Here is a 19,827-nt window from a genome sequence, read left to right as displayed (position 1 = left end):
GGTGAAGGAATTTACCCAAAGAAAGCAAACTGTTACTTCTCCTTGTGGGGTGGGTGTTGGAGGCTTGGATACACTCTGGGGTTGTTTGCCTAGCTCTCCTTCCTAAGGTTTGCCTTAGAGACAAAATGTCATGGAAAACAAATAGGTTTTCCTCCTCTCTGGACATATCACAGAGGGTTGTACTTAAATTGGAAGATAAATCTCCTGGTTGAAAAAATATTTACCTTGACTAGCAACAGGCACTTGAAGAGGTCATGCAAAACACCTATGTGGCCAGAAGGTCATGGCTTGGGTCCACTCCACAGCCACAGTACCCTCCCCTCCACTATCCTTATGTCTATTACTGATTTCTTGGAAAGTTAAATTAAGTTAGGAGACAGCTGCAAAGGCTTTCTAGAGGGGAAGCAACCTCAGACATTCATGCAGAGTGAGCTCTCTGGTAGTACCGCAGGATGAAGGTGAGTCTTCTAGACACAGAGACAATAAGTTTGGAGAATGGAAGAAATTACAAATCTGAGAACACAGCAGCTGACTTGTTCATCCCCACCAAGTCTTCAAAGTCAAGGTTTCTGGCTCTGCTGTCAATTTCCACCCGAGTCTATCTGTAGAGGCTGGCGCTCTCAGCTACACAGTAGGTTCCCGAGGGCCACACAGCATCTCCCTCAGAGATGAATACAGGTTCAGGATTTTAGGGAGAAGAAGACTCTCGGGGCTCAGGATGGCAACCAGACAGCCAAGCCTGTTGGGGTGCTTCAGAGAACCTCACAGTAGAGTGCCATGTGAGGAGGGTTTGGGAACTAATCCTTTCGAAGCCATTTATGTTCTGGGCTGCTTTTCCTATGAAGAGTGGAGGAGTTACATGAGATACTGTTTCTGGTCCCTTCTGCTTGGACAATATAACCAACCATCTGTGCTTGGTCTCATCCACACACAGTCACGAGTACAAGGCTCCTCTTCCCTGAGGGGAACCTGGGGTGTCTGCCCCCCACCCCACCATGGAATTACTGCTTCATGTGTTTATTTTTCCAGACGTCCTTGGTGTTGGCAGGTAAAAGTGACTCAGGCTCAGGGGTGTAGACGGCACATGTTTGTCTTCAGCAGGAAGCCCAGAGGGAGGTTCTGACACTGATTGAATTGCTGGTGCTCGGGAGGTGGAGGTTTTTTTTTTCTTTTATAGAGGCATCCACATCCGTAGTTGGGTTGTTTGGACATTAGAACATGTCACAGCAGTGTTTTCCCTGTACTGTGTTAGGCAGTGGAAGTGATAAGGCCAAGCGTTCCTCTCCTACAGCTGAGAATTGATCTCAGCCAAAAAAAAAATCACACTTATTTTGTTTTTGAGATTTTATACACCACTATCATATTTACATCATTTCAACCCCATGATCTCCCATCTCCAAACCCAGCTCCCTCTCAGCTCTCCACTTTATGAGTTCAATTTCATATTTAATTATATATACATATGTACATACATATATGCATACATACATGTCTATGTGTATTTATATTATATATACATATGTATGTATATTATATATATTCATATGTATGTATGTATATAGAATATAAATACACATAGACATGTATGTATGTATGCATGTATGTATGTGTGTACGTATGTTTTCTCCAGAGTTCATTTAGTGTTATGCTTATATGTTCTTGTAGTTAAGGTTGACCATTTGGAATTGGATAACCTACCAGAGGGCTTGTTCCTAGAGAAGACTGATTCTCACTCTTGGCAGCCTTTAATTGCCTGTAGCTCTTCATGTATGGGTGGGGCCTTGGGAAATTTCCCCAACGCACATTGGCATCTTAACTGATGTTGTCATTTTTCACGTCTTACAAACAGATGCACTTTTAACCAAGAGCTGTACTATGGGAAATGACATAGCTAACTCATTTGAAGGGGGATAAATCATGTCTCCCTAATGTTGGTTCACTTGGCAGCATTGGATTCTCATGCTTGGAGCAAAACACTCAGGGGAAAAGCAGACACTTTGAGTGGATGTAATACACGACTCATTAAAATGATCCATTATGTGACAATGTTGGAACACCGACAACCAGACTATTCCACCCAAGTCAGGCTCATTGAGCTCTAGCTGAATGCCTGACACCCACTAAACACTCAATAAACTTTGATTAAATAAGTAAAGAGAAAGTGTTCACAAATAACCTTAATTGAAAAAAAACAAGAACCAAATTACAGGTGCATTATGATTATAACTAAGTAATATATACATCTATAGGTGCATGTGTCATAGATAAATATTGAAAAGGGTCCACAAATGTAGCACTGTGGGAGAAATGCCATTTACCTTAAGAATTTGAATAACATTCTAAAGTTACTTTAGTAATAATAGTCAAGAGATGACATTGACGTAGGAAACAACGGAGTGTGGGCCTGGGTGTGCTACAACAGAGGACCTCGGTTTCGTCTCTGATTAGAATCCATTTGAACCAATGAAAACCCCTGAGCCTCAGGTTCCTGAAGGCAGTGAGAGGACCTTCACTCTCTGCTATGGGCCAGGTGTAAGGTCCTGGTCCACACTTGGCACTTGTTTTTGGAAATCCTTCCTGATGGATTTGGTACAAATTGAGGTCAGCCTAGAGCTTCATTTGCATTGGTGGGTGCTGGACCTTCAACAGCAAAGGATCTCCATGCATCTACTAGAGGCAACCCGTACCCTTGAGATATAATAGCACAAATTAAGCTTAGGCTGTCCCTGCTCTAGCTCGGGACCAGCTTCTAAGGCACTGGCAGGGTGAAGGCCTATTTGTAACATGGCAGGGGATACTGGTAGCTTGCCTGAAATAAGGTTTGCTGTACTCATCTCCAGAGGCAATGATGCCCTCTTTGAGAACGAGGACAGCTTTAATGTTGTTTGGTATAAACTCAAACATCTGGCCGGGGGAAGGGAACTTGGTTTTGAGCAAAATTTGATGTCTGGTCTTGTCTTGCTGTAGGACTGTGCCACCACCCAGGTCTGTCTCATAGGCCAGTCAGGAGGCAGAGCAAGAAGAGATTTTAGAAATGGCAGTATTATTATGTAGCGGATAAGGTCTAGAGGGACTCATCTGGCTTATGGTCGTACTGGAGTCAGGGCCCCTGCTTCTGAATTCAGTCTTTCCCCACTTCTCTTGCCTGTCACTGTCTACCCCATGACTTTCTGGCTTTCAAGAAAGCTCTCTTTCAGGCTCCCTCAGTTCAGGGAGGAGTATCTATGGGTGGAATCCGAAGAAGCTGCATTCCTTGCTTTCTCACAATGCTCACTCTTGTTTAGAAACCCAGACCATAGTGTCTAAGGAAGAGGAAAACAGTTTTCTTGAAATAAATCATTGTGGAATGCAAATGGCTGTAACCTTTTTGGCAATGTGAATCAGGAAACCGAAAAACAGGGGCTGTGGAGATGGCTCAGCCAGTGAAGAGTTTGATACGAAATCACAAAAGCACCAGGATACAGAAACCACAGAAAAAAGAGCTGGGTGTGGCAGGGCACACACTGGGGAAGCCCACTGGCAGGTCACTGGAGCTCACTGCCAGCCCACCCACGTGAATCTCTGAACCTCAGGTCCCAGTGTGAGATTGTCTCAAACAGCAAGGTAGATGGTGTTGGAGGAGGAACAGCTCTAAAGGTTTTCCTCTGGCCTCCTCATACAGCTCCCCCAATCCTTACATATACCCATCCTGTGAATCTAGACAACAACTAACTCCAATTAGCACCAAGATTTCTGCCTCTAGGAATTTGTCCTAAAGAAACAGTAGAGATGAGAACAGTGACTGATTTGAAAATGGGCACCAGAGCACAGCTGAGCTCTAAGAAGTCTGGAAACACCTAAATATACAGCTGTGCAGGCTTTCTTACGTGAACTGTGGTAAAACATGCGGCCACTAATGCGGCACAGTGGAGTAATGATAAGGACATGAGAGGAAACTTATATCAAATTTCAAAAAGCAGACTAAGGAATCAGAAGGCAGGGTAACTCCATATTTTGTTTTTGTAAGGGTTTGGCGGGAAAAAAGACTGAAAGGAAAAAATATATGCATATATATACATATACACACATATCCATATAGCTATATATTAGCACTGATCATATGACTGATATTTTACTTTTAATAATTCTATGATTTTAATTTTTAAAAGACACACCTACATTGATCTTAAACTCCAAAGCAAATGTTGTTTGGAAGGAATTCCTTTGAAGTGTATTTTATAGACCTATGTGAAAATATCATAGTGGAACTAATTGTTTGTATAATTTGTATATTACAATATGATTATAATTTTCCAAACATGGCAATTGGATGGAGATATATTTTGTTTCCTTTGTGAAAAGCAGAACAAAATCATTTCAAATATTTGAATTAAACAAACAGTTTTGAAACAGAGAGAGAGAGAGAGAGAGAGAGAGAGAGAGAGAATTCTTAAGACACTTCTTTTCTGTCAGCCACAAGGCCAAGAATTATAGGCAGAAAACAATGTGCCAGGGCAGTACCCACAGCACACAAACTCTTGAGTGACTTCCTCAGTGAGAAAGCCCTTGAATTCTGCAGGATGATCTCCCCAGAGCTTGGTTCAGTTCCTCTCACCTGATCTGCAGGATGCTCACCAGCTTGTCTCAGACATTTCACTGTGGTATCATTTTTTTTTTTTTTTAAATTTTGGGTCACACACTAAAGCAACCTGCACTGAGAATGCAGAACACAGACTCGTCTGTTCACTGGCTGCTCTCTCTCCTGGAAGCAATGGAAGAAGTAAGTCTAGGGCATCTTGGGCACAGGAGAGGAAGATGAAAAAGAAAGGGAACTCAGAAGTAGAAGGGGGTGGGAGAATTGAGCAACTGGGAGAGTTAAGTTCTGTACTTCACAACTGCGTGGGAAGAGTGGGGACCAAGAGGATGCTGTGAAATCAACAGCCCATGTGGATATAATTATTTTACCAGTGTGCCATCCCCCAACCTCATCTGGCTTAAGAGTTCCTGGCTCAGGCAGCCCCTTACCTCATTGTTGGTGCCGACATCTAGCAGGACAGGAAGGCACTGCTGTGGATTCACCCCTCCGCATGCTGTGTACAGGGCCAGCTTGCCCACAGGGATGCCCATGCCGTAGCAGCCCAGGTCTCCCAAACCCAGTATGCGCTCTCCATCCGTCACCACCACAGCCTGAAAAACACAGTGGGGCACCCTCAGTCAGGAGCACCACCTCCATGACAAAGTGCTCATTTCAAAGTCTCAGCAGTCAGGCCTGACAGTGGGATACCCGCTGACTTTGTTGGGTATAAAACAGCTTGTCTGGGACAAGGCCAGAGGATTCATCAACTGCAGGTGGCTGGTCCTTTCTGGCAAGTGGGCAAAAATCCTCACAGAGGCCAAATGACAGGAAGACAGCGTTCCTTGCATTCTGAAGATTGGGTTGGGGGCTGCAGAAACAGCTGGAGAGAAATCACATCTAGTCCCTCTCTCCCCTCCTCCCTCCCTCTCTCCCCTCCTCCCTCCTTCTCTGAGAAACTGAACAATCTCAGACTGAAACTTGGGGCATGAGACATGAAGGGGGAGATCTAAGAAAAGAAGAAAAGGAAAGACAAGAAAGTCAAATTGCCACTAACTACAGCCACAGGATTTTGAGGGCAATTTGCAAAGAACAGAGCTTGCAACATTTCCTAGAATCACAATTTCTTACGAAGTCAGGTAGACTCTTTGGTTGTATGGAGATTCCTTTTTGTCAAAGAATCACCGAGGGCTAATTATGCACTAGACACAGTTCTGGTACAAATTCTGCCTTTATCAGTAGACAGATAGCTCATGGTGATGACAGATATGACTATATGACCATGATGGATGCTCATTCTTCAGTTAAATGTTTATGAAGCACCTGTTTGCTAGTAAGACATATCCTGGGGGGAGGAACTTTTGTTTGCTTACCTATAAAATTAAATATGTGTAGACCCAAGTGAGAGAGGGAGCATATTTGTTAACAGAGCTTTCAGACAGAAGCCTGAGAGCAACAGGACAGTGCTTTCAGGGCAGGAGAGATGGAGATTTTCCTGTAAGGCGACTCACTCTTGTAGGGTTTGTAGACAAAGGGACACACCCACGAGGCATTGGACAGGAAGCAGCTGTGGGGGGTATAGGTAGAATGAAACACCTTTCACAGGCAGGAAAGCGAAGGCACATGTAAAATGTGTGTGAGAAGCAAGGAGGTGTAAATCCTTGAATGGGAGGATAGGGAGTGAGGGAGAAATCAGTGAAGGGTCAGAAGTATCAGGCCAGGGGCAATCCCTTGCTGTCACAGTCAAGTTGTTTCTATGTCACTGCAACAATCTCACTATCATGGGCTCCCATTGTCTCTGTAAGAGCTAAGCCTATAGGCACCTCATTCATCTATTGAAATCTGGCTTTTGACCAGGAATGAAGACTAGCTCTGAGCTATAGATGTCTTGCATGACCCTGTAGTACCAATGGGCTGTAAAGGCTTAGTTTGTCTATTCAGAGACAATGCCAGGATAAAGAGATTGAAGACCTGTTCTTGCCCTGGAAGAGCTTGTGATCCAATACACAAAGATGCCTTCCCACTTTTTTACTTCTCCAGGAGTGAAACACACATGGGCCACTCCTGCCATTCTGTAGAAAAAGGTGCAAAGATTCTAAAAACACTTTTCCATGTCAGGAAGTGAACTTTGAAGAGTGCAGCAGATGCATGGAAATCATGCTATTTCCTTTTCAGATTGCTCAACAACTTTTGTGGTGAGTGACTACTACCCACATCCAATACTTCCTCCTCATCTCACGGTCCAGCCACATGAATGGCTAAAGGTGATAATTCCACACACAAGTGAGCAAGTGGAAACTCAAAATCTTCCTGGTCTACATACACTTGTCCTGTGTCAGCTGAATTTTAGTTATTGGGTTAATGGTTCCACGTTAGTTATCTGAGAAGCCCAGAAGACTTGTCAAGGTCATCTTGGCAAACGTGGAACCCCTCCTAGTCAAGCTTTGGGTTTCTGGTTTAGAGGTGTCTCTGCCACTCTGTCTCACTGGAAGAAAGAACCTGTGCTCTTGGCAAGTCTCTCCCTGCCTCAGCACCCAGTCTCTGTACCTGCCTCTTCACTCCTTTGGGCAGCATTTCAGCTAAAGCCAGTGCCCTCATGTTTCCTCTGGAGCCCCAAACTCTACAACTTTCTACCATCTGTCCAGATCAAAGCTTACTGATTTAGGTTTCCATTCTGTGCCTTTTGTTTGTTTGTTTGCTTGCTTGCTTGTTTTGTTTTGTCTGTTTAAAGGGAAGCTGTTGTATACATCTTTGCTCTGAATTAAAACATTCCTTCCTGTGCAGAAGAAGGATAGGCTAATAAGACTCACAGAATAAACAGAACACACAGGGCTCGGGGATTCTAAACTTAAAGGAAGCTCCTGAAAGTTACAGGAGTCACAAGATCCCTTTCCAAGATTACACAAGCAGTTACAATCGCAGGGGGGAAGAGACTCTTTGAATTGCCAAGCTTCCTGCAAGGTGAGCAGGGAGCTGCAGGGATGCAGTTTTCATGAGTTATTACTATACTGGGCTAGGCTTTTCGTGGTGCTGCTGCCTAGGAATTGACTATGCTCCTGTAAGTAGCCACTCAACCATACTACCCAATAAACTCACTGGTTCACCAAGCTTTACGTAGGTGGGGCCATTTCTTTGATCTGTTGTCAATGGTCTATCTGGAGTGAATGTCTCCCAGGAGGCCATCAGTGCTGTCTCCCAGACTGGGAATGTCCCAGGGAATTAATTCCACTGCATGTTCAACTCTTCCAAAGTGAGTGCCTCACCATTGATCATTGATTTTCAGTTCTATTGTGCAAATGGTTGACTTGGTACAACAGCTTCTCAGGATGCTTTGCCCCTCTTCCTTCTTTTAGGCCCTCTTACTGACAAGTGTCAAGTTCATTGTATCCAAAACTCATTTTTATTGTGTCATTTCCAAAATCAAAGACTATGTTAGCTAATTTTATTTCAGCTTGGAGAAAGTTAAAGTCATTTAGGAAGAAGAGACTCTCAATTGAGAAAATGTCTCCATAAAATTTGCCTGTAGGCAAGTCTGTACTTGCTCTTGATTGTAATTTGATGTAGGAGAGCTCAGCCCATTGTGGGTGGTACCATCCTGGGCTGGTGGTCCTTGGTGTGATAAGAAAGCAGGCTGAGCGAGCCTCCAGGGAACCATCCAATGAGCAATGATCCAGCATGCCCTCTGTTTCAGGTCCTGTCTTCAGGGTCCTGCCTTGAGTTTCTATTATTTCTTCTCTTCATCATGGGCTATAAGCCGTATGATGAAATAAACTTTCACAGGTTGCTTTTGGTCATGATGTTTTATCACAAAACCAGAAACTCTAAGACAAAGACCTTCACTGATCTCTAATTGTCCCTATGGACACCCAAGTCTTTATATTATGTAACATATTTTATGAAAGTTATCATTGTTAAGTCTCTCTATGTAATTGCATCCTCTTGATAGTGGTCCCCTCACTCTGAGAAATGCATCTTTCTCTCAGCCTTTGTATTCATTCCCCGCCCCTGGAGGATCTGTCTTCAGCTGCACAGGGTTTTTCTCTCCTGTGAACTGTTAGCACTTGTTGCATCTAATGCTCTATGTTACCTTTCTACATTCTGCAAACACCTAGTAAGAACCTTCAGAGTACCAGGACTCACACAGAATACGACTGTTGGGATCTGCCATTTGTATGTCCAATACTGCCTTCAAATCCCATCACTTCCTCTACAAATGGGTTCTTAGGTCCTTTTCTCCCTTGAAAATTTTTACTTTGCTACCTTCCTGTCAGGGGCAAGGTAAAACTAATGGCTCTTTGGAGGTCCTATGCATGGAACAAGAGCTTTGGGCTTTTGTTTCCTGGCAAGGCCATCCATGGCAAGGCCAGCAATGGACTGGTGCCAGGGCTCTGGAGGCCACCAAGGATAGAGCCTGGAGCTGGACAGTTTCTCTGTAAAGTTGGGTCCAAATGTTCCAAACACTGAGATGTAAAACACTCTGCTTACTGTATCAGCATGTATCTTGCAAATGAAGAATGAGACTTACTCTGAGTTCCCCATAATTCTGCTGTCTCATGAACATTATTGATTTAGTTTTTTGTTTCCTCATTTGAGTGTAGAAGGAGCTGTGATTAACAGACTCTCTAGCTTGGGTCATTAGCCTTCTCAGTCCTCCTGACCCCAGCTTTTGACTCTTTGTCTTCTCATCCCTGGTCTTCCCCATCAGAGTTTCCGAACCGAGGGAGAACTGCTAGCCCAATTCACCTGCCCTCTTGTTTCTACATATCTCCTAAACACAAGACCGCCAAACTTTTTTGATGTTTCTTTGTGTTTTGTCAACCATGGCCAGCTGGCTATCAGGTTCTGTTGATCTTGCCTGCTCCATCCTTTTGCCATCTGGTCTATGACTCTCACACCATTTCTATTGCCTTTGACCAGCCAGTCTCCATGTCACAAAGCACTCCTGTGATTTTCTGACTGTTATTTTCACTCTTGAAGTCTTTCCATACTGTTTTGTTTTTACAGAGCACATTTGGATGCATCCATTTCTTAACTGCCCCTCCCCCCAATGAAACAAAGACCAGACATCTTCTCAGCTTGACCTTTAAGGTTTCCACTTACTATCCACTCTGCCTTTTGGTCTTTTCTGTCTTCTCCATGCTGCATCCCAACTAAGGTATTTCTGGTTTTGTATGAGATTTGCACCTCCCTCAATATGTGGTATTTTCCCCAGCAACTCTTTAATTTCCTTGATTGGAATTCTACCATTTTTGTGTGGTTCAAGGAACAATTCAAAATTCACTTGTTTCCATGAAGCTTCTCTCCTGGACTTCCTACTCTTTTTCTTCGAACACCCATAGCATTTTTCTTTGCCCAAAGTAGCCATCACTCCTTTCGTTGTACTATAAATATTCATGTTTCCATGTCCTTCATAACAGTTGTAAGCTTTTTTAGGGGCAATGTTTAGGTTGAGTTGTTTTTGATTCCACAGCTTTTGGCTCTGAGGTCAGCCATGTGAAACATGCTCAATTAGTCGGGCAAACGATAGCACTAACAGTGCATAAAATGGCTTCTTGGCTGGCCAGGATTCAAAGCTGGTATAGTTAGGTTCAGAGGGAAGATACTGCCCCCTCATTATTCACGATAGCAATCGAATTAATGCTGGGAACCACTTTACTAGTTCAGTGGGTTGCCAAGGGCTTAGGGGAAGTCTGGGCAGTGTCTTTGGGTTTGAAAAGCCAGCAACAATTTCTGGAATGACAGAACTCCAATTTCTTTATTTGGATGTTGGAAAAGTCATGGTTTCCTTCTCGTCTTAGACAAATAGGGCTGTCTGAAGGATGGTATGCTATGTTCTTTCTTGTCTGTCTTCCTCAGACCCATGACCTTTTCTGATTTATTGGGTATGTCCCTTAGTTTAACTAACCAAAGACTGACTGGAAGATCATGAGTCCTCCATTGCTCTTGGGCTGCCTTAGATTTATAGCTATGATCGTGGGCTTTCTGCAGACACTTTCAAACTGTTTTTTTTCTTCTTCCTTTTTTCTTACCCTTCCCTCTCACCATCCCTTTCCCCTATTGCCTTCTCCCCTACCTCATAACATATATAACACACATTCTTTAGGCACAAATCTTGGTTCCACTCCTCACCTGCAAAGAAACCTAGCCTCTCAGATCCCTTGTCTATAAAGCAAAGATAAAAAGAAGTCCTGTGGCTATCAGGAGAAGGCAGTGAGTCAATCTGTGCAAACCACTGGCATAATCCTGCATGAAGTGGGACTGGTAATGTCTGCTCAGTGTTGCTTCTTATGCAGGAATGAAGGAGCTGATTCCCTACTCTTAGCTATTAACCTATCTGGAGAATTTTCTCTACCTGAGCCATCTTGCTAGGAAGCCACCCCTCTTCCCAAGTTCAGCCTACAGCCAATGATTGATCGATCACACCAAGACTACAGAAACCTAACCCCTCTCCACCAAAAGTCATCATAGCTCCCAACGTGCCTCCTAGGATTTGCTGAGTCTTTCTCTAGACATTACTACAGGTAACTGTGACTTTGTGTTCTTTTCTTCCACTCCTATGTATAGATGCTGGCCCAAGAGATATTCTTGGGTCAAATTGACAAGTTAATTTCTTTTTCAGAGTTTTTCAGGAAGCCCTGTCTCTGACAGCAACATAGAAGTTGTGTGTCACACTCTGGGCCTGTGCATGATAAGTAGGCACAAGGTCTTAGCAATTTGGGCCCCGTTTTAACACCTGTATGGCTGGTGCTTAGTGGTAGGGGCTGCTGCTTGGGCTCCACCACCCAAAGGCCCCTCTCAGAAGTGTTGATACTAGGCTGGGAGAGATATTTTGGACTCTGGGAAGCTGACAGGGAGAGTTTTCAGTTGAGTCTTTCCCTTTGTAGTAGGCAATGACCACTCTGAGAAGGAGCTAGGACAGTGATTTTCACTCCTTTGTATTATTTACGCTGGACAGCTCTGGGTGGCCTCCTCCTTGAAGAAAGGGCACAAAGCTTCAAAGTCCTGGGTTTGAGCCCTGGGTTCCTCTTAGTTATCTTCTCCTGCAGTTCAGTGTTTCCTGGCTTTCTAGCTAAGAAACCACTGAAAATTATTATTATTATTTTAATCTTCCAAATTGATTCAGAAGGTCCTCTGAAATCAGCCCTCTTCCCTAGCCAAGCATCGAGCAACACTAGGATCCAAACCCTTCTGAGGCCTTGAGGAACTGCCTCTCTGAGTCAGCTGCTGGGCGAGAAGGAGCTCAGAAACAAGATGTAGTTTGGAGAACAGCACTCACCCTGTGGGTGGCTTTGTATTCTGCATGCTCCTCTTAGCAATGTCCACTTGACTTTTGCATGCTCTTTTGAGCAACATCCCCTCTTTCTACACATCCTTCAGGACCCAGGTTGGGACTTTCAGAAGGAATCTGTTCTGGGGTTTGATCTCAGTGTCCTCTGAAAGTGTCCTGTGTGAGCTCTGAAGGGGTGATAAACAGAGTCCCTGTGGAAGCGGGGAGATTTTATCCCCCTCTTTTTTAAGGAACATAAAGGATTGCAGCTTGGAACATTCTGAACTTTTGAAAGGGTGCCTTGGATCACGGGAGGGAATCTTCAGAGGAAGGCTGTTGAGTGGAGTAGGGTAGAGTGTGGTGTGGGTTATGGAAAGTCCAGTCAGCTCCTGTTAGTTTGTTTATACACCATGACACAGGCTCTATATTCAGAGTGCCTAGTTTTCCCAGAGAAGCCAAGAATCCAAGATCTTATACATTTATTGTTTTCAATGAAATACGATTTTAAAATATTGCCTATAAATTCAAAAATTTTAACAGCCACCAAGGGCCAAACCAAGCATATCTGGATACAAGACACGTGACTACCCATTTGTGGCCTCTGATTCGCAGAAGAAACTTCTGCTTCCTTGGTTGCTCTTTGGTCCTGTATAGCTACAGGCAACACAACTGCTTCCGACACCTCCTATAAGGACAATATTCATTTGTGTGCTCTTCAGTGCACACAGACACTATTATGGTTAATCCATAGCAGGGATGGGAAGCTCAGAAAGGTTATTTGCACATATAGCAGGCAAGGAGAAGACTTGTGATCAGAACCCCTTATGTGTCTGCTTGCAAAGTCAGGGCTGTTTTCTGAATATGGTCACCAGAATCTCTCTAAAGTGAGACAGGAATAAAGGGTGGATGTTGTCCCCTTTGGAGCTTCATGAGGAGGGAGGCTGGGCAGCTTGTATCCTGTCTGCAGTTTGCACTGAATCTTCCTCTCTTTGGCATGACATTCTGCCCTTATTTCCAGGTAAGCCTATCTAACCTGAGTGTGTAAGTTCTTTGAATTTGGTCCTGCACATCTTTGTCCCAGGGGACTTCCTCAGAGGAGATGCTTGATGAAGGGCAGACAAATGCAACTGAATTGGATGGCACTCAGCAGTCTAGATCGGCTCATGTATCTTACACCCTCCTTTGATGTCTGGATGTCTATCTGGGGTCTACTTGAGATACTCTTCCTTTAGAGAGACCATAGGATCCCAATTCTATTCCTCTAATCTCTGTCACCGCTTCTCTAGTAGCTAGTAGTTAGTATGTAGATGTGTTTCGAAATATGTTTATTGAAGTCAATAGCTACTTAACTTCCATGGTGCTATTTTGAATTTACATTCTGGGTTTTCAACCATGACATGAAGAATCTAGAAATGAGGCCCCTTTCTTTTTCATTTTGGAATCCTTGTAGGAGGACCTGATGATAATTGTGTATATTGTTCCCCAACAAGGAACCAATAGAAACCTGAGGTTTGATCCCTGTGCCAGCCTGGAGGAAAGGGTACCATTTTACTTCCAGTCGAGCAAGAGAAATTTCCTTTAGTTGTTCTAATTGCTCATAATTTGCCTGAACGTACTGTATGTATTACCTCTATTCCCGGCACAGTGCCTCGTACACGGAAGACGCTTAGAGTATCTGCTGACTGAGTTTATTCACCTCGGCAAGCACATGCTGAGGATCTACTGTGCACAAGGTTTCTCCGTGGCCAAGCTGTCCAGGCATGTGGAAAAGATTAGTGTGCCGGACCTCAGCCTCGTGCCCACTCAGGTTAGCCTAAAGTTAACTCCCCAGTGAATGAGCTGGCTTCCCTAACGCCCTCAATATTTTATTATAGTTTCATCCTAGACACACCCTGGAAACATCTTTCCCTGGGACAGTGGCCAAAACTTTCAAGGCCAAGGCCTTACATACAACTGGAGTCCGGGCGGATCAGCACAGGACAAAGTCACACCCAGATGGAGATGTGAGGATGAATCACTCACCGTGGCCAGTACTGAACTTTGGCTGCAGCTCAGACCTGGCTGCCGAGAGCCAAGGTACTAAACCTTTTTTACTCTTGTTCTAAATGCTCACACTCCCTACAGAGAGCCTGGTATGGGTGGAAGACCAATAGAGGCCAATAGGAAGAAGCTCTACTTGGTACCCTTTGGTGAGGAATGAGGGGGTTCGGTGAACTCGCAGGGAGAGGAACCCTACAGAAAAAGCAGTAGAGATCCATTGCCTCCCAGAGGAGCCAGGGTGAGGTGAGCAGTGGGCCCCAGAGTTGCACTCTGTTTAACTCCAACATCTTTTGGCTCCTGGGCGGGAAATTTCCTCACTAAGGAGCTATCAGCTTCGCTCATGTTGCTTCCATGATTCCAAAGATAATCGCCTCAGATACTGGATTCCTCAAAGTCCTCCGTATGGAGCACCATACAGTTTGCATTCCATGTTATGATCTCCTCTTTTTCTCTCTTAATTTTTTGAGGAGAGGTGCTGCCCAGGCAGCAGCCACAGTTCACTTTGTCACCCGGCAGGCAGCAGTGGCAGCTTCACTTTGTCACCCGGCACATAGACTCTGCTGTGCTACTCACACAGCTGCGTCAGTTTGCTCACCAGAAACCTTTCTCTTCATGCAGAACATCCTCACTACATCTTCAAAAGCATCCATCTAAGGCCTGGTTCCCATGTCATTTCCCTGTGAGGTCAACCCAGAGTTCTCTGAAATGAGAGTCCTACCTCTGTGATCACCCACAGCTTTTTCTGTGTGGTTCCCTTAGCTCTGATCGTGTTCCCCCTGGCCAGTCTGTTGTGCTACTGTCCTGTTTTCATTGTGATAAGTTTGTTACTCCAGAAGAGGTCTATTCTGGATTTCTGCTTACATCCCCAAGGAAACTGGCACAGGGCATTCATTTGGTAGGCACTCAAATGAATGCTGAACGTTTCTTTAGACTAATATTGGGAAGTTTACCTAGATACGTAGTTAGTGTAGATCATTTTTTTCTTTTTTTGTTTTGTTTTTGTTTTTGTTTTTTTTCGAGACAGGGTTTCTCTGTGTAGCCCTTGGCTGTCCTGGAACTCACTCTATAGACCAGGCTGGCCTCGAACTCAGAAATCCGCCTGCCTCTGCCTCCCGAGTGCTGGGATTAAAGGTGTGTGCCACCATGCCTGGCCAGATCTTTTTTCTATGATGCATCTGTGGTGGCTACAGATAATCTGTGATCAGGGCCCATGTAATGGGGAAAGTATCCTGCCTTCAGTGCCACAGTGGCACATTTCATAGGTAGAATTAACACCAATACAGATGACAAGGACTCCTCCAGCACCAGGGCAATAACAATGGAAATAGGAGCATACCTTAATGTTGTCTTCTGGCCAAGAGTTCAGCATTGTTGCAATGTGGCCCTTGTCATGAATGGTGATGAACAGCCCACTAGGAAACAACAACAACAACAACAACAAAACATGTACACATAGAGAAACCAGGCAGTCAGTGCAGAAACAGAACAAAGGCTATGAGCCAGCGCATCAATTGCATTGCTGAGTTTTACTCTTAGCTCCAAGGAAGATGGATTTTACCCCAAAGCTCTGGGAGGTCCTGGTGTCTTTCCTTCAATTGTTTCTCTCCATAGGACCAGGAATGCACTGGGTCAAGGGCTTACCCATCTGGAACAGTCTTCTCTAGAGACAGAATCCTCTCTCTCTCTCTCTCTCTCTCTCTCTCTCTCTCTCTCTCTCTCTCTCTCTCTCGGCTTTTCAAGACAGGGTTTCTCTGTGTACCTCTGGCTGTCCTGGAACTCACTCTGTAGACCAGGCTGGCCTCAAACTCAGAGATCTGCCTGCCTCTGCCTCCTGGGCAGAGGAGGGCATTAAGCGCTGGGATTAAGGGCATGCGCCACCACTGCCCAGCCCAGAAACTTCTCTTCTTTACTCTAGATCTGGCACTAGAATCCCCAGACTCACTAGCCCCAAGAGTGCCTTAGCAACTGTGTGGGTCTGTATTCCAGGCACTTGCTTTAGAGTAAAAACCACATGGCCATGACTACAATGTGGACACGAGGGTTGGGGAATATGGACATGTATGCACCAGGCACCTGAAAGGGGAGTTGTGGCTGGGGATGGGAAGAAGGGGTGGGTGCTTATCATAAGATGCTTTTTTTCTTCAGGACAGGAGTCTAATAATACCAAATTCAAACCTAGCCTTCCAGTCTACTGTAAAAGTATTGTTTATTCACTGTAAGTAAGTTGTTGTCTTGTCTGCTATCCTACATAGGCCTAGTCCTAGAAGCTTCTAGCCTCCATACAATCTAATCTAGGTCTAGAATGTTTCTATTCTCTGAAGCTTAAACTGAATAATCTCTAGCTCTTTCTGAACTCTGGTTGGCTGGTTTAACTCAGCTGTTCTTGCGCAAACTCCTTTCCAGGCTTATTCAATCTGGCTTTTCTTGTGACTTCTTCTTTTTGAACTGCTTGGCCTCAAATTAACTCAGGCAATTTGTTCTAATCTTCCAGGTCCTTCTCCTTCTCTGGCTCATTCTGTCTTCACCTATGTGTAGCTTGTTCTGTCTCTGCAACCTGTCTCTACACAACCTCCTTTCTCTCTCTCCTCACTATCCCCTTAAGTAGCTTCCCTCTTTTCTCTCTTCTCCTGAGAGTTGGGCATATCCTAGTCTGTTAAGTCTTTCTCTGATTCCTTACTTTGTCCACCACCAAGACATCACTTTCAAACATAGGTACTTCCTTCTACAAATGAACTTTAACCTTCATTGTTTGGGAGTAAAGGTGTGTAGAGGGCATGTCTGTATTCCACTCAGAGGACTTAAAGGTGTGTAGTAAGGGCTGAGCCACACTACAACTAGAAACAGTTCCCCCCACCCCCTCCCCACAGTAAATAACATAATCTCTGGTTTTACAGTGAGATCAACTAATTCTGCAGCAGTCTACTATGAGAGTCCAGTTGTAAATGTAAGATAATAGAGTGCATTCAATTTAATATCTTATCACCTGATTTAGCGTGTTTCATGTTTAGACTTAGAGGACATGGAGTAGAGGTAAGAGAATATGTGGGAGTCAGCAATCCCTTCTTTCTCTTTTTCACTCTTAGTAGATAAGCGTAGATAAGCATAACATTTATATACTCAAGTCTTCATCATTCTAGAAATGAAACAAGATTCCTGGCTTCTGGTAGTGACACAGGCTACCCTTGCGCCAAACAACTATTATAAAGTCATTCATTTATAAACAATTTATTTTACCATCATGTTTGAAATATGTATCTGTGGGTCTGCAGCAATGGCATTGGCCAAATGGTGCTGGAAACTGGAGGAGCATCTGCCTTTGAAAGCAGCAAGAATTCTGTGGCTCTGCAGCTTTTTGCCTGAGGGCAGTCCGATCTTCAAACAGCTTGGAGCAACAGAAAGTCACAGACGTACAGGTTGAGGTGCCTGAGAACAGTTTTGGTATTAGAAAGAACATCTGGACAGTGAAGGGGGAACTCTGAAGGGAGGAAACTTCAGAGAGAATTGACTCAAGTCTGGGCAAAAAAATTCCCAGCCATTGACTGGCCATGAGCAAGAAGCCGAAGGAACGGAGTGGAGACATTGGTTCTCGCTGATTTGAGAAGACGGAGCTTAGAATGTGAATTCAGCTTAGTTAACTCTCATAGGACAAAAAAAACTGCTTTTGAGAGAAACAAATACAATCCAGCATCCATACACTCCAGGGTACTAGAGATATCCATTACAATAACCTGCTTATTTCATTTATGCTTGAATTTCCAAAATTAAAGGAGTGTGTGTATGTGCGCGTGCGCGCACGCTCCTATACATGCCTGTCACACATGCCTGTGAAAGTCAGAGGCTGAAATCATGAATTTTCTACCTTATATTTTGAGATAGGGTTTGAGTAGCCTGGAAGCCCAGCAAACCCCAGAGCTACCTTGTCTCTCCCTCCCAAGTGCTAGGATGGCAGGGCTCATTGCTGCCCTCAGCTTTTTAAAATGTAGCTTTTTAGGTTCTCACATTTGCAGGAAAGGTGCTTTTCCCACTGAGCTATCCCTCTAACCCTCATGAAGTATTCTGAATGTCAGGCCCATACTCTGATCACTTTTTCTTCTCTCCCCAGTACTAAACTAAAAATCAAATAGTACTAAAACTAAACCAAAACAAAACCCCAGCTTGCCTACAGAAACTGCCTGTTTTGATGCCTTCCATTAATTCTACACCCACAATAGTAGCGTGCCTTTCATTAACACCCTGTTACCAAACCTCCAGCGATATCCACCTCTTTGAAGGCAAATGGACACTTTTCAGCCCATCATCTTTGATTTGCTTTTTTTTTAAAAATGAATCATTTGTTTTTATTTTATAAGTGTTTTATCTACGTGTGTGTATGTTTTCTATTTGTGTGTAGTGCTCCCAGAGGCCAGATGAGAGCATTGGATTCTCTTGAGCCGGAGTTACAACCAGTTGAGAGCTGTCTGATGAAGATGCTGAGAAACGAATTTTAGCCTTCTGCACAAGCAGGAAGTGCTCTTAAGAGCTGTTTGTCTGTCGGTCCTTTGGCTTCTTGGACAGAATTTTGACAGAATGCTACTAACCCCCAACCAGCAAATGTTGGTTTTTGTGAGTGAGTCTCCTTTCTTTTTTTCCCCCCTTCTCTGACTGCTCTTATTTATGCATTTATGCTGCTCACCCAGCCGTGTTTGTGATAACATTCCTCAAATACTTCCTGTATCTTACATTCGGTCTTCCACTATGCAGCCTTATCAATGCCAAAGGCATTTGGACTATGAATTTCAAATATCTGAAGACAAGAATTTCTCATTTTGAGTGCTATTGACACTTTATGTTAGAGAATTCTTTGCTGTGCAGGTGAGGTTGCCCTGAACTTTGCAGCATTTTTGGCAATCTCTCTCTCCCATTATATGCCAGTAGCACCTCATACTCTGCCATAGCAACAACAGCAGCAGCAGCAACAACAACAACAACAACAACAAAATGTCTCCAGTCATTATCAAATATACCCAGAGGGGACAAAAATCATCATAGTCTTTGAAGGGATGGTTCTAGACCTATGTCTTAACTGCATGTCTGACACATGTCAAAGGCACCCACATGTAACCTGTCTAAGGCCAAATTTACGATCTAGCCTTTCACCAATGTGACTTGAAGACAAGATAAAACACAGACTCATTTCTTTCATTCTCTAGCTGTCAGCCACACTGGCTTCCTTTCCAAACTCTGAGTAGCCGTGGGCCTCCTTCCTCATGTTGTTGAGGCTTTTCCTTCTGCCCAGTACCCATGTGCCTCCTCACTCTTCTGAGCTAATTCGTCCTTATTATTCTGATAATTTCCAAACCAGGGTAGAAGGCCCTTGTTATGAGCTCCATGTCCCTTATTCCTACAAGCACACATATATTACTGTGTGGCTCCTTGCCTAATTTCCCCACATTAGATTGTAAGCATCACAAAGGCAAGGTCAGCATCTACTTTTGTTGGCGTTCAGCACCAGATCCTCCTGCTTAGTTCTAATACATGCTGTCTTTGAACAAGGAAATACTCGAATCAACAGATGTTGACGATGTTCAAGTGATAAAGGAGAAGACTGTTGAATAAACTAAGGTGAGAGTTGGCACAAAGGCAATTCGCCTGGCTGCCCTGGAGGGATCCTGTGAACTGGGTGATAGTTGGTGGTGTTAGAGAATGCAGATAAATGTGTGAAGGGTGGAGGGTGGGCCAGGGAAAAGAAACACACTGAAGATTTGGGGTATAGGGTTCTACTTTTGAAGGGGGCAGAGTAAACATCAGATTAGCTTACTCTTTTTTTTTAATTTTTAATATTTTTATTACATATTTTCCTCAATTACATTTCCAATGCTATCCCAAAAGTCCGACATAGCGCCCCCCACTTCCCTACCCACCCATTCCCATTCTTTTGGCCCTGGCATTCCCCTGTATTGGGGCATATAAAGTTTGCAAGTCCAATGGG

General features: G+C 44.1%; 1 protein-coding gene across 2 annotated transcripts in view; it reads right to left on the bottom strand.

The window, feature by feature from the left end:
* The window catches only part of Me3 (malic enzyme 3), a 180,442-nt gene that overhangs the window by 41,463 nt on the left and 119,152 nt on the right, over positions 1-19,827 (bottom strand). For both annotated transcript variants that reach the window (XM_021166866.2, XM_029479566.1), the window contains exons 5-6: positions 15,196-15,271; positions 5,005-5,166 (exon numbers count right to left, since the gene is read on the bottom strand). In XM_021166866.2, the coding sequence (XP_021022525.1) occupies positions 5,005-5,166; positions 15,196-15,271 (238 nt within the window). The remainder of the gene's footprint in view (positions 1-5,004; positions 5,167-15,195; positions 15,272-19,827) is intronic.

The sequence above is a fragment of the Mus caroli genome, chromosome 7, assembly GCF_900094665.2.
Source record: "Mus caroli chromosome 7, CAROLI_EIJ_v1.1, whole genome shotgun sequence".
Taxonomy (NCBI): Eukaryota; Metazoa; Chordata; class Mammalia; order Rodentia; family Muridae; genus Mus; species Mus caroli.
Note: the sequence above shows the minus strand (reverse complement) of the source record. Positions and strands in the feature narration are given on the sequence as shown.